Source organism: Portunus trituberculatus, chromosome 38, assembly GCF_017591435.1.
Source record: "Portunus trituberculatus isolate SZX2019 chromosome 38, ASM1759143v1, whole genome shotgun sequence".
NCBI lineage: Eukaryota > Metazoa > Arthropoda > Malacostraca > Decapoda > Portunidae > Portunus > Portunus trituberculatus.
This window is the reverse complement of record NC_059292.1, coordinates 2998327-3013135: the sequence shown is the minus strand read 5'-3', so window position 1 is coordinate 3013135 and position 14809 is coordinate 2998327. Positions and strand designations below refer to the sequence as shown.

The 14809-nt window shown below is 37.5% G+C and overlaps 1 protein-coding gene across 5 annotated transcripts; it reads left to right on the top strand.

The window, feature by feature from the left end:
• Positions 1 to 281: 281 nt before the first annotated feature.
• LOC123514743 (ER membrane protein complex subunit 4-like) lies at positions 282 to 10860 on the top strand. 5 transcript variants are annotated; one of them, XM_045272841.1, is made up of 5 exons: positions 283 to 479; positions 5123 to 5229; positions 5424 to 5637; positions 9332 to 9487; positions 10034 to 10860. In XM_045272841.1, the coding sequence occupies exons 3-5, from the start codon at positions 5434 to 5436 to the stop codon at positions 10190 to 10192; spliced, it is 519 nt and encodes a 172-aa protein (XP_045128776.1). In that variant the 5' UTR covers positions 283 to 479; positions 5123 to 5229; positions 5424 to 5433; the 3' UTR covers positions 10193 to 10860. The 5 variants fall into 5 exon arrangements, with proteins under 5 accessions (XP_045128779.1, XP_045128776.1, XP_045128778.1 ...); XM_045272843.1 differs by having other exon boundaries at positions 5108 to 5229; XM_045272842.1 differs by having other exon boundaries at positions 5108 to 5229; positions 5421 to 5637.
• The last annotated feature ends 3949 nt before the right edge of the window (positions 10861 to 14809 follow it).

Sequence of the window (14809 nt, the reverse complement as noted above, 5' to 3'; positions counted from 1 at the left end):
TATATATCTCAGGTTGTAAAGCAAGATTCGTATTTTTAGGGATAGCTTTCTCTTTTTTATTGCATGTGTGTGTGTGTGTGTGTGTGTGTGTGTGTGTCAGATGAAGATTCTTATGTCCTTGTCCCTTCATGTATTTGGATTTTTTTTTTTTTCTGTTCCTGAGCAGTAAAGAAAATAAGTGCCATTTTTTTTTTAACTTTCACGTTTCGTGTATTGTATGTGTATAATGTATAAGGGAAGAAAAAAAATAAATGAATAAATAAAAACATCTGCTTCTCCCCCTCCCCAACCCATCGCCTCCCCATGGACTGGACTGGAGGTGGAGGATGAAAACAAACTAGTGACTGACTGACTGGCGGTGAGAAGCGCAGCGGTGTGGAGTGACTGTGAGCTAGATTGTGCTTTGGTCGCCTCTGCAGAAAACACAGTTATCGGGAAGACACACCAGCAGTGAAGAACGCCTGCCCACCCAATAAGTAGTAAGGTTCTAAATAGTATACCATCTCTATGCCGGTTGGTTGCCTGCCATTGCTATGTGTCAGACATGAGACTTTCGAGAGATTTTTTCCTGTATTTCGGGTGATTTTTTTTCATCTTGTGAATTATGAAAAAGATACAATAAGTTCATATACACTCCCTGCGCTAGCCTCTTCTTGACACACGTCAGTCTGATGAGCCCTGCCCTGCCTCGCCCATTCTACCTCGCCTAGCTGTGGCCACACCATCTGGTGCTCGCTCCTTCTGTTAAGTGAAAGTAGCAGTACTTGCCTGAAGGCCACTAATCATTGCAGGCTGGTTTTCTTAGCTATTGGGGTCCATCTCTGATCTCCACTCATTTCTAGGCAAAGGAAGGTTAGCCTAAAGGAAAAGACATTTTCTAGTCACACACACACACACACACTGCGTAGTGTAGTGGTTAGCACACTCGGCCCACAACAGAAAAGGCCCAGGTTCAAATCCCAGGCGTGGTGAGGCAAATGGACAAGAAGCCTCTTAATGTGTAGCCTCTGTTCACCTAGCAGCAAGTAAGTACAGGATGTAACTCGAGGGGTTGTGGGTTCGCTTTCCTGGTTTGTGGAGTGTGGTGTGGTTTCAGTCCTACCCGAAGATTGGTCTATCAGCTCTGAGCTTGCTCCAAAATGGAGAAGGGCACTGTCCCCTAGAAACTGTCCCGCACGCTCGCCTCGATTCCCGGCTCCCCCTTCGCAGCTCCTCCACCCAGCGGATTTTACGTCACATTAAATGAGAAATATATGTTGTATAATTTTGTGTAATGTACAGGGTGACCCAAAATGAGTGCAACCCATATCATAGCGAATAAAATTGTGAAAAGTAATCCAATTCGTTTTATGTTGCAGATTCCACTAGAAGAGAGGATAACAACAAGAGAAAATAACAGCCAGTACTAAAAATGCCTTGGACAACTGAACAAAAAACATTTTGTGTTGAGACCTATTTTGAGACAAAATCGTTCAAATCAGTGCAGGCAAGATTCCGAAGAAAGTTTAACTTTAACGATTATCCTGATAAAAGTCAGATTTACTGATGGGTGAATGAGTTTAGGAGATCAAGAAGTGTGCAAAAACTGAGCTTTAAAGCTGGAGAGGTGAGAATTGGATGACATTTGAGTGCAAGGGCCGCTGAAAATATTGCTGCTGTCAGGGACTCTGTTGGTCGCAGCCCGAAGAAGTTTATCCGACGTCGGAGCCAAGAGCTAGGCATTGCACAGGAATCAGTTAGGCGGATACTGAAAAAGGACCTTCACCTGTATGCATACAGAATTCAGATCAAACAGAAGTTGATGCAGGCGGATAAGGACAAAAGAGTCGTTATGTGTCAATGGTTTTGTGACAAAATTTATGTGGATCATGACTTTCTTGATGATGTGTGGTTCTCAGATGAGGCACATTTTCTTCTGTCTGGCCACGTGACAGTAAAAACTGTATTTTCTGGGGCACAGCACCACCAGAGGATGTTCTTGAGTGTCCGTTACACTCAGTTAAATGTACTGCATGGGTGGCCATGTCAAAGCATGGCATCATTGGTCCTTTTTTATTTGAGGACGAACAGGAAAGGTCTGTCACGGTCAACACAGACTGTTACATCGAGATCCTGAGGAAGTTCTGGACAAGACTCGGGAGACGTGCTCGACTCATTCGTGTAGAGCAGTGGTTCCAGCAGGCCACCCCACACACATCAAACCAAACGCTGACCTGGCTGCGACAACGCTTTCAAGAGCGATTGATCAGCAGAAGATGTGACCCCGAGTGGGCCCCGCACTCACCTGACCTTAACCCCCCCCAGATTTCTATCTGTGGGGTTATTTGAAAGACCACGTCTATGAAAACAACTCCCAGACATCATGGACTTGAAAGCTGCAATAACAACAATGATCAGGGAGATTCCAGGGGCAGAATGTGTCCGCGTGGTGAACAATTTTGCACGGCGCATTCAGGAGTGTCTCCGTCAACGCGGTGGACATTTGGAGCATACCTTTGAACGTCGCTGACATGTGGATCACCCAACCGAAATGACTCAAACTTTCAGAACTTAATTGTTGTCATCTTACGTTGATGTGTGTAAAAAATAAACTCAATCCATTCACATTTGTATCAGTTGTGAGTACTTTTATGGGTTGCATTCATTTTGGGTCACCCGGTATTTGAAGGGTTATGCAAGGGTAAAAAGGTTGAGAAACGCTGCCTTATTCGTTACCATATTCTCTCTCTCTCTCTCTCTCTCTCTCTCTCTCTCTCTCTCTCTCTCTCTCTCTCTCTCTCTCTCTCTCTCTCTCTCTCTCTCTCTCTCTCTCTCTCCCTCCTTATTCGTTTTCATATTCTCTCTCTCTCTCTCTCTCTCTCTCTCTCTCTCTCTCTCTCTCTCTCTCTCTCTCTCTCTCTGACCAATAGCGTGGCTTCGTATATGTGACGTTAAATCAGCTGGGTAGAGAAGCTGCGAAGTGGGAGCTGGGAATCGAGGCGAGCACGCGGGACGGTTTTTTTGGGACAGTACCTGAGGAAGACTGGCTAGGTGACTAGCAGGCGACCATGGTGAATTACACACACACACGCACATTAGGGTGGCGTTCACTTGCATATATAAGAGTATGATGTAAAAGATCATAACCACTATGATAAGACCTAGACTAGAATATGCATCTGTGGTGTAGTAACTATATAGACAGAAAGACATCAAGAAACTAACATAACATAACATAACATAAATAATAGGATAACAAAGGGCCACCAGGGCCCATCTAGGTTATCCTGTATCAGTCGCACAGCGACCTCGTCATCAGTACTTAAAGATACACTTACAAGTACACAATACATTATATACTAATTCTAAATATTTGGCCCATTAACAGGGCTAAGTCCTGCAGCGAATTCCTCTACAATCTGTGATCCCCATACATGGGGATCATGTCTTGTTTAACTATAGTAAATTTCTTATAAAAACTATCATGCAGCGCTATACATAATTATAAATCTAATAAATTTAAGTGCTTATCTAATCTGTTTTTAAACATTGTCAAACTAGTGCTATTTACAACCGTCTCTGGCAATGCATTCCAGAAGTCTACCACCCTATGACTAAAGAAATATTTTCTTATATCTAACCTGCAGCCTTGCTTTCTAATCTTCCTGCCATGATTTCTAGTCCTACTTCCCTCCTCTAAGGTAAAGAAAGATCTCACATCTATGTAGTTTGTATCTGAGAACATTTTAAATAACTCTATCATATCCCCTCTTATACATCTCTCAAATGAAAACATGTTTAATGCCTTTAATCTATCTCTATACTCCAGGCGCTTCAAAGCTGGTATCATCCTAGTTGCTCTTCTCTGAACTGCTTCTAACATGTTGATATCCTGCCTATAGTGGGGTGACCAGGCCTGTATGCAATACTCTAAATGGGGCCTAACATAGGAATTATATAAGCTACGCACCACTTCCTTACTTTTATAATCCAAAGGATTGCTACAAAGATGGTCCCAAAAATAAAGGATCTTCCTAATGAAGAAAGACTGAAGGAGATGGAGCTACCAAACTTGAAGGATAGACGGGAAAGAGTAGACCTAATAACGATGTACGAGTTAGTAAACAATATGGAAAAGATGGATAGACAAGACCTGGCAACACTGACGGAGGATGGAGACAGACAAACAAGAAGACATGCCAAGATCATGGAAAGTCAGTGTCTGAGGAACATTAAAAAGTTCAGTTTTCCAGATAGGATGGTGGACGTCTGGAATGGATTAAGTGAAGAGAATTGTAACAGCAGAAAGTGTGCACAAATTCAAGGAAAAGTTGGATAATTGTAGTTATGGAGACAGGTCACCATGAGCTCTGCTCAAACCCTGTAACAAACAACTAGGTAAATATATCTGAAAGAGCTACAAATCACTCATAAGAGGATTTAGTAATTATTTATAATGCATCTGCATTTCCCCAACCACCAAACCACCACTTGATATTCCAAATTCGTCTAAAATAACCTATCCTAGCCATGGGACTGCATCCACCCCACCCTTTATACCTGCTACTAGGACATTAACCTAACAAAACGAAACGCCCCAAAAATTACACCGAAGGACTTAAAAAATCTGAAATTTCTGCCACACTCCCTAGTGCTGTTACAGACATGATAAATGCATGCCATGCAATTTTTCTATGTTCACAGCAAGGTCACTGACTCATCTACATATGTGAGTTCCATGCTTGTATCTGATGTGGCTGTATTATAACAATTTACCTGATTTTCATTACCTGATTTTCATTCATCCTTCACTCTCCCTTGTCATAGAGTAGGATGCTGAAGACCTACTGGTGCTAGTTAGGACTTAGTGACATTTTGCTTGGTGTGAGGTTTGGAATAATCCTGGTAAAAGACAAAAGATTACTAATTGTATAGATTAATGACACATTTTTGCATATATATATATATATATATATATATATATATATATATATATATATATATATATATATATATATATATATATATATATATGATATCAGGTCATGAAAAAATATTCACTGGTGACATATAAGCCTTTTGGAAGTACATGCACATAGGTCTTATAAGATTTCTGAAGTTTTAAAAGACTTTTTTTTTTCAGTATTTTTGAACAAGTAGAGTTGTTTGAGAGCATAAGATTCCAGCAATTCCTGGAGAGTGTTGCCAAGTGGAAGCAGCAGTTATCATCTCATTGGGAAGTCTGTGGAGGTGAGGCAACCCATGGGAGACTGTAAAGATTAATTCTATCATACTTTTTTTTATTTTTTTTCTTACAATGAAATAATTTTTTCCCCCACACATTTTAGTTGTCATCTTAGAGAGAAGAGAACCTTGATAATTTCTTTGAAGAATGTGAGTAAATATTTTCATATAGGATTACAAAATCAATTTTCATCCAGCAGGTTGATAACAATGACCAGTCGTGCCATTGCTCACCGCCGGAAGTGGGCTCTTGACCTGGCTGGGAAGAGAGGGGAGCGGGGGAATGAAAATCTGCCAGCACCTCCAGGCTACCGTAGCTCTGTAAGTCAAGTCCATGCCGAGGCCAACAGGCAGGGCGACCCCAACCTAGTCATCAAGAAGGCTTGGGACACAGCCCTCAGTCCTCTAAAGTCTGTAAGTCTTGGTAGTTGTCCAGTTGACAGTTTGCTTTCTGTTAAAGACATAGTAAGGCAAGTGTGATGTTTTCAGCCACTCGGCAAAATCTTTGAAAATGAGGCAGCAACAGTCAGACATGAGTAGCTGCATATTTCAAGATAAATTTTTTTCCCTTATTCTGTTTTGGTATTTGTTTATATTTTTTACAACAGGGATTGAGAAATATTAGTAAATTGATTGAATGATTATATCTTAAAAAATCCTTATATAAATTTATTCATCAGTAATGATATAGATGCCAAATGAATCAAGTGTTGTAATTTTCCCGTTAAAATATCTCCTTTATAACATTAAAGCATTGCTTCAGTATTGAAAAGATATATCATAATTTCTCCATAAATCTTGCCTCATTAAAGCCTAGAAAGTTATTCAATAATAATGATATGAGAAATTCAAGTGCGTGATCTTTCTCTACACAGCCTCATTAAATAAATAAAAGCATTATTATAGTCTTCCAAATCTTAATGCGGTTTTTTGGCGTGGCTCCTTAGGGAATAGCAGGCCTTCCACTGCTGCCATATTTCACCCAGAATTTGAATGGCCAAGGGTGTGACCTGACCCATCTCTCATTTATCGCTCTCTCCCTTCCTCCCTCACATCCACTCTCTCTCTCTCTCTCTCTCTCTCTCTCTCTCTCTCTCTCTCTCTCTCTCTCTCTCTCTCTCTCTCTCTCTCTCTCTCTCTCTCTCTCTCTCTCTCTCTCTCTCTCTCTCTGTGACAATCCTTCCTTATTCCTATATTCAATTTCCAACATTAAATTCACACTGTGTGTGTGTGTGTGTGTGTGTGTGTGTGTGTGTGTGTGTGTGTGTGTGTGTGTGTGTGTGTGTGTGTTTACCTAGTTGTAGTTTTACAGGGCCTGGGCTTTATGCTCACGTGGCCCCGTCTCCATATCTACACTTATCCAATCTTACTTTAAAAGTATGCACACTCGTTGCAGACACTACTTCTTCATTTAAACTGTTCCACGTCTCAATACATCTCTGCGGGAAACTATATTTTTTAATATCTCTCAGATATCTTCCTTTTCTCAGCTTTTTACTATTGATCTTGTGCTTCGGATGTCATATTCTTCTCTCAGGATCAGTTTCTCATTATCCACTTGGTCCATTCCGTTGATCAATTTATAAACTTGTATAAGGTCTCCTCTCTCCCTTCTTTATTCCAGGGTTGGTAGATCCATAGCCTTTAGTCTCTCCTCATATGTCATCCCTTCAAATTCTGGAACCATTCTTGTAGCTATTTTTTGTAGCCTCTCCAATTTCCTTATGTGTTTCTTTTTATACTCCTGCATACTCCAATCTGGGTCTTATTATAGTACTTAGCAATTTCTTCATCACTTCTTTGTCCATGTAGTGAAATGCTACTCCAATATTCCTTAGCAAATTATATGTTTCTCTAAAAATTCTATCAATATGGCTTACTGGTTGATTGTTTTCTTCCATCGTCACTCCTAAGTCCTTTCCTGTTTTAACTTTCTCCAGTTCTACTCCATCTCCCATCTTATAGATTCCCACAGGTCGTGTGTGTGGATAGGTATCTACCTCCGTGACACGTGACCATGCCCCCCCACAGTGTGTCGCAGGCAGGCCGCGCCTTGGATAGTAATGAGTGTTGCCGTGTGAATGGAGTCAAAAATATTTGATCTTATATACGAATAACCTCATTTTTTTTAGATGTTCATTCGTATTGTATTTGGAACACAGTTGTTGCACTATTTGTCTTACTAAGGACTATGGTGAATGTTGAATAAAGATTATAACGTTTTCACAACAACACTGTTACACAGGTCTGCCGGTATTTGTTATTGTGATATGCATATTGTAAGCGTGGAATGTTAATTTTTCTCTTAGTTAATTTCTTTTAATATTTGATGATACTGAATTTTCATTAAAGCATTTTATACGCCTCTTACTTATGTATATGGAGCTCTAATTTGCTAGTTCTTGTAGACTTGGCAGAGCTGGAAGGCCTGGTATTCCTTAAGGAACCCAGCCAGAAAGCTGCGTTTAGATTAGGAAGACTATAATAGCACTCACAAGTAATTATCTATTAAATTATTTCTGGATTTACTATATCTCTTGATAAATAGAGTGGAAGAAACATGCACAATTTTGGGATTGTGATTTTAAGTTGATAGAAACTCCAGTTGTTAATGAAACTCTTAGCTTTGCCAATTACTTGCTAGTTGATTTGTATAAGTGCCCATCCATGAACACTTTTTTTTTTTTTTCCCTTTTTTTATTTTTTTTTAATTTTTTTTTATTAGATTTCTCATCTCCATCTCATGTAATTTCATCTTTAATGCTCTCACATACAATGTAAACAGTACCACTACAACTTCATATAATCTTTTCATTAAATCTGTTCTTGGTTGCCTACATTTATAGGTACACTTCATTTCTAACTACAGTAATACTCTGCTTAACGAACGTTCATCTAACGAATTTCCGGTTTATATAAAGTTAGACCAAAAAAGTCCGCATAACATACAACCACATCCGTTTTAGCGAATTTTCTGGGTTTGAATTTGCTGGATGAGGGACCGAACGCAGCAGCTTTGCTGTGATTGTCTGGCTCCTCCCCTGTCTCTAACGCTCCTGGAGCTGGATCCAAGATTCTTTAACAACCTCAGAGTAACCTCCTGCTGCGAAATGGCATCCATGAACGCTTGGAGGGATGGTGACGAGGTTGCTCTGAGGTTGCTGGGAACACCACCTCTGGAGATGGTGTTACTGTCTTATATGTGCATTTATGTTCACAAAACAACATTTCTAATAGCTTTTTACAAACCTTGCCACCAAGAAAGGATTGTTTTGTAATGCATAAAGCAAAATCTTACATGGAATACCAAAAAATAAAGCAGAGAGGATGAGATCGGCCACAGACGGTGGAGACTCCGGTGACTTGGCAGCTTCTTCTTTTTGTGACCTTTTTAGCTTGGCATGTTGTCTTTCACCACAAAATTTATGTTTCCACTCCTCTATTGCCTGCTATAATGGATATCATATCTTAGTATTCATATACGCTCATGCCATGAGGATAACCTGGACTCCATGGCAGTGATTGATAGTGAATTAGTAATGAAGTACCGCAGTATTTCATTACTAATTCACTATCAATCACTGCCACAGACTGCAGGTTATCCTCATGGCATGAGCATATATGAATACTAAGATATGATATCCATTATAGCAGGCAATAGAGGAGTGGAAACAAATTTAATATCGTGGTGAAAGACAACACGCCAAGCCAAAAAGGTCACAAGAAGAAGAAGAAGCTGCCAAGTCACCGGAGTCTCCGCCGTCTGTGGCCGATCTCATCCTCTCTGCTTTATTTTTTGGTATTCCATGTAAGATTTTGCTTTATGCATTACAAAACAATCCTTTCTTGGTGGCAAGGTTTGTAAAAAGATAATAGAAATATATATATATATTTTTTTAACCCATGTGGTATGTTGAAGACCAGCCCAGAATGCATCCCCCCCTATTTCCATTATTTCATATGGGAAAATTACGTCTGCTTAACAAATTTCCGCTCTACGAACACCTTTGACACCCCCTATCCTGTTCGTTAAGCGGAGTATTACTGTATACCTTTCAGAACAATGTATGACAACGTATTGTACTGATTAAATATTAATTTGCCATAGGTGCCAATGAACCTGTTCCTAATGTTTATGGCGGGGAACAGCATTAGCATCTTTCCAATCATGATGGTAGGCATGATGCTGCTGCGACCCATCAAGGCACTCTGGGCCACCAGTGCTACCTTCAGGACTATTGAGGGTGTCCATGCAGGTCTGCAGGTGAGAATGTATATATGTGATTGAGTGAGAAAGAATGTTGAATTGTATCTATACTATGCAGTTTGTTTATACTACCAGATGAAGTATTATTTTTACAATAGGGTCATGATATATTTGAATTATTTATGGACAAATTTTATTATCTACAACATTATGTAGGATAGCATGGAAAGAGAGGAGTATGCCGATTGACTAAACAAAAGCCACTGTTATCCTTTTGTATATTAGTAAAAGTATTCTAAGGCAATTTGGTCTATTTTAAAGGAGTGGAAGAAGGTAAGATGATACAGAGAAAAACATATGGTTTTAATATGCATTTATGGTTAGTGCAAGAGAACATGCAATGAAGCAGGATAGAATGTCAGAGGATGTAAGGAAAGGGAAGAGAGGACAGTGAGAGGATTAAAGTGCAAACAGAAACCTTGTTGTGGCCACTATTTTTGGAGAATCCTTATCCTTAGTGATCAGAAAAAAAAAAGAGGAAATAGGTAACTTATACATACTCACCAAAGCAAAGTCATATCACTGCTTTCCTTCTTAATGCAGAAACTGATCTACCTACTGGGAAACCTTGTCAACGTTGGCCTGGCCCTGTACAAGTGTCACAGCATGGGTTTGTTACCGACCCATGCCTCAGATTGGCTGGCATTCCAGGAGCCTGCTATACAGATGGAGTTCTCACATGGAGGCATGGTATTGGCCTAGGCTGAGTTGAGAGACAAACATATGGTCACATTGGTCATGCATTTGGGATTTGTGTAGATGAGGAGTGTTCCTTACTTAGTCCTGAAGGTATTGTTTCCCTGGATTAGTAGGTTATACAAAGATGGAATTAATAAAGATAGTCCAACATTCCCCTTGTCCAACTTCTTTTTTTTTTTTTTTTTCTTTTTTTTTTTTTTTTTTTTTTTTTTTTTCTTTGTGCTTGTATTCATATTGTAGAGTTTGGATTGGCAAGTGAGATCTACCTCTTTAAGTTCTCACTGAGTATCTCAAAATGCTTTTCTACATGTATTAACTTGATGGGCTCAGAATTTTACTTTTTTTTTCTCTGTAAAAGAGGCCAAAATAAAAAATCAGCTACATATATTTCTCCCCTTACCATATTTATCATATTGAAGCTAACTTCTATATTTGTTGATAGAAAGTTGTAAAGTAGTGTTATAAGTACTCAGTAGGTCTGGAGTTCTTATTACTAGATTACTCAGGCTTTGAAATTAGTTTGTTTTTCATGTGAATATCACTTCTTTATTAAAACTAAACTTTACATTAATTTATGTTGTTATTTATGAAAGAGAGAGAGAGAGAAAATGTAATTTATGTCTATTCGCCAATCTTTGCATGTGAAGAATTAATAAAGCTGATGGATTTTTTAACATTTTAATATTTCATAACTACATCTTTTGATATTAAAATAATTTTTTTTTCTTTCTTACTACCTCAGATTGTTATAATGCACTGTGGATATGTTCTTAAAGAAATAATTATTTTTGCCAATATTTATTATGTGGAATCATGGGAGATACACATTACTTATGTTTGAGAATAGGGTTTTCTTTGTGAAATGCACATTTTTCTTTTTGATCTTTTCCTAATAACTAAGCTCATATAACAGTTTGAGTCTAGGGGATAAATATATGGTCATGATTATTTTGGTATTGATGAATAGTAATACTGGACAGAGGTTTCCCCAGATTTGGATTCATCATGCATCTCTTTTTCTTCTCATTTGATTTTAGACGAGTTTATAATTTCATGCACAAAAACTACAACTCGTAATTAATCTAACATGAAATAAAGAATGTCATCATTTTCCCTTCCTGCTCTTTTATCTTATTAAATTTTGTCTTAGTTTGGTTTTCCTGTGTTTCAGTAGTTATCGTTAATTCGTTATATAATTTACTACTGCTGGGGAAAAGTCATAAGAAAGGTTTTGGAACAATGGAAAGTAATCTTGAAACGTGGAATGCTATATCATCATAAGACACACAGATGTCTTTCCGAGGAGAAAATTAATATACCATAAACCTATACGCATAAATGAGCGAAAAACATTGAATGTACGTACGTATATGTATTCATCGTCATAAAGATGGAGGAATAGACTAATAACGAAATGTGTACGTAACAATGGCTATAATACGTTCATGACAGTTAATTATTAAGAAGAATAAAAAAAAAAGAATAGTTATGTCTACAGTGTCTAGTACCTATAAATAGGATCCCTGAAAACATGATGGCTTGGGCAAAGTTGTGTGGCCTAAATGTTATCTTATCGTTTTGTTTTGCCAAGTGACAGTGCAACTGCAATGCCACATACGTATATCACATCCACACTCCACAGTCTCCTTGAATTCAGATCGGAAATTAAAATTGTTCTGTTTCATGCAAGCATTTGTTAGAATTGTCCAGTTAAATAAAACTCACTTGTTCCATAATAGATTTTCCAGATGTTTAAATTTACTATTATTATATATAGATGCATATTTCATAGAGAAGTTTGCTTTGACTCTCTCTCTCTCTCTCTCTCTCTCAAGAACGTTTAGTCCAAACTATAATGATATCATCATTATGATTAACTACGGACTACACTATTAATTTCTATTTCGCCAATTGTTATCTCGGTAGTGCGTGTTTGAAATACAGTGATTGGATGTATCGAACAAAGGAATATACAAGGGGATAGTTTGGAGGACAGTGGTGGTGCTACCATCTGTTGTTAGCGAGCACTTTCATAGAAAACGTTTTTAGGGGTAAGTTAGGAAGATTTCTCCCATGATCCTGTCTCCCTCATCTCCTATTTTTCCTTGCATTCTCTCGTGGTTATGAACTTATAAGACCAATAAAACATGTTAATATATATATATATATATATATATATATATATATATATATATATATATATATATATATATATATATATATATATATATATATATATATATATATATATATATATATATATATATATATATATCAGAGGTGGGCGCGTTACTGGTTATCGGGTAGTCTGGTACCACTCCTCCGGACCTCGAAACGCAGATAGTCCGTACCTATATTTCCACGCCATAATATATATATATATATATATATATATATATATATATATATATATATATATATATATATATATATATATATATATATATATATATATATATATATATATATATATATATATATATATATATATATATATATATATATATATATATATATATATATATATATATATATATATATATATATATATATATATATATATATATATATATATATATATATATATATATATATATATATATATATATATATATATATATATATATATATATATATATACATAAATACATAAATATATATATATATATATATATATATATATATATATATATATATATATATATATATATATATATATATATATATATATATATATATATATATATATATATATATATATATATATATATATATATATATATATATATATATATATATATATATATATATATATATATATATATATATATATATATATATATATATATATATATATATATATATATATATATATATATATATATATATATATATATATATATATATATTGTTACGCCACCCCCCTTGCCCTTACTCAGCTTCCATAGCCGTGACAGACACTCACTCAACCTCAGCAGCAGCCCAGGACAGCACAGGACGGGGCAGCAACAAACTCAGGGATAAACCGCGGCGAAGGTTCGTGACTAGCGAGGGGTAGCGAGGCACAAGTATTCACCAGACTCAGGCAGGACTTTCTCAGACAGGCAGGAGGCATGAAACACTTAGCACAACTCCTTAAGTTTACTGGAGTGTAATACAGTACAGTACCGAGTACAAGGTATCACACAACAAAAGCGGAGGTGAAGACGCACTGCGATGACAAGGGGATGAAGGGCGGAGAGCGTGGAAGGAAGACGACAAACCACCAGCTAGCTGACCCGGGAGATGACGGAACTAAACTGTCCTCGGAGGAATAACTTGCGAGAGAAGAGCTGGACCCGAATTCATTCAGACTGTCCTCGCAGGTAGAACCGGCAGGAGACGAGAGCCCAGAGCCAAGCGAGCCAGGAACAGGAACCAGCCATCTGCCTTTGGTTTATCCAATCAACAATTTTTCCATTTCTGCGCTTAAATTGCCTTTTCACACCAATCGCCACATCAGCTCTTTTAATGAGCTGTCTTCTTCAGTATTGTGGTTACTGTATATTTAGCTATACAGTACTCAGCTGGAGGATCGGTTATTCTTTCTCCTTTCTCGTATTTTATCAATAATCTCCTTTTTCCTTTTGATGGTTGTGACTACATTCTTTCTTGTAGGCTTATTATCACCACTATAGTCTTTCCACTCTATGAAGTCCGTTCAGGGTGGGGTAGGTATGGTCGTTTACAACTAGCCATTCTGCCAAATCAACCTTCGTACATGCGTCTCTCTCTTATTTATCATCCATGTGCTGTTTGAAAGTGATATTTTATGTATTGCGTGTATAGTAAAGGAAGTTACATAGTACAATGAGTGTCTATATTTACGATGATAACGACGATTTTTATAAATTCTACGGCATGTGGCAGCGTTTTTTTCACATGTTGCCCACGTTGGAGGTGGTAGTGGTGGTGGTATCACCTTTCATCTTTCTGCTGGGTCAAGTCAGGCCAAGCCAGAGTTGCTAGGTTGGTGGGTTTCCCGCCAAAATATATATATGTATATATATATATATATATATATATATATATATATATATATATATATATATATATATATATATATATACACACACACACACACACATACACAAAAGAGGTTTTCTGAAAGTTTGAGAGAAAATGGACCAAAAACTAAGACGCCGGAGTATCATTTATTATTATTAATTTCGACTTTTTTCCACACTACCTAAATAATAATAATAATAATTACAGACGGAGAGAGAGAGAGAGAGAGAGAGAGAGAGAGAGAGAGAGAGAGAGAGAGAGAGAGAGAGATTAACAGATGGGTGGTGAGTCGGTACTTAATCTGATAAATGGGAGTCGAACTGGCAACGTCGCACTCATGGGAATTCCAGAATGTGCCCTGCCCTGAACGGACTTCATAGAGTGGACGCACTATAACAAGCCTCTTCGGTGCCATTGTAAGCTTCTAAATGAAAAAAAAAAAAAAAAGCAATGTAGAAGCGCAGGACAGTGTTATTCTTACGACAGCGAAGGATAAGCTGGATGCGGTGGACTGGTGGTGCGCATGAGGCGGCGGGAAGGGAGAGACCTTTTGTTTACAGCCACGTGGATGGA

Bases quoted from the DNA above. Each gene is read 5' to 3' on its own strand.
- LOC123514743 (XM_045272844.1), top strand. From the start codon at position 5,434: ATGACCAGTCGTGCCATTGCTCACCGCCGGAAGTGGGCTCTTGACCTG. The intron at 5,638-9,331 runs GTAAGTCTTGGT...AATTTGCCATAG, and splicing joins CCCTCAGTCCTCTAAAGTCT to GTGCCAATGAACCTGTTCCT. The intron at 9,488-10,033 runs GTGAGAATGTAT...TTCTTAATGCAG, and splicing joins GTGTCCATGCAGGTCTGCAG to AAACTGATCTACCTACTGGG.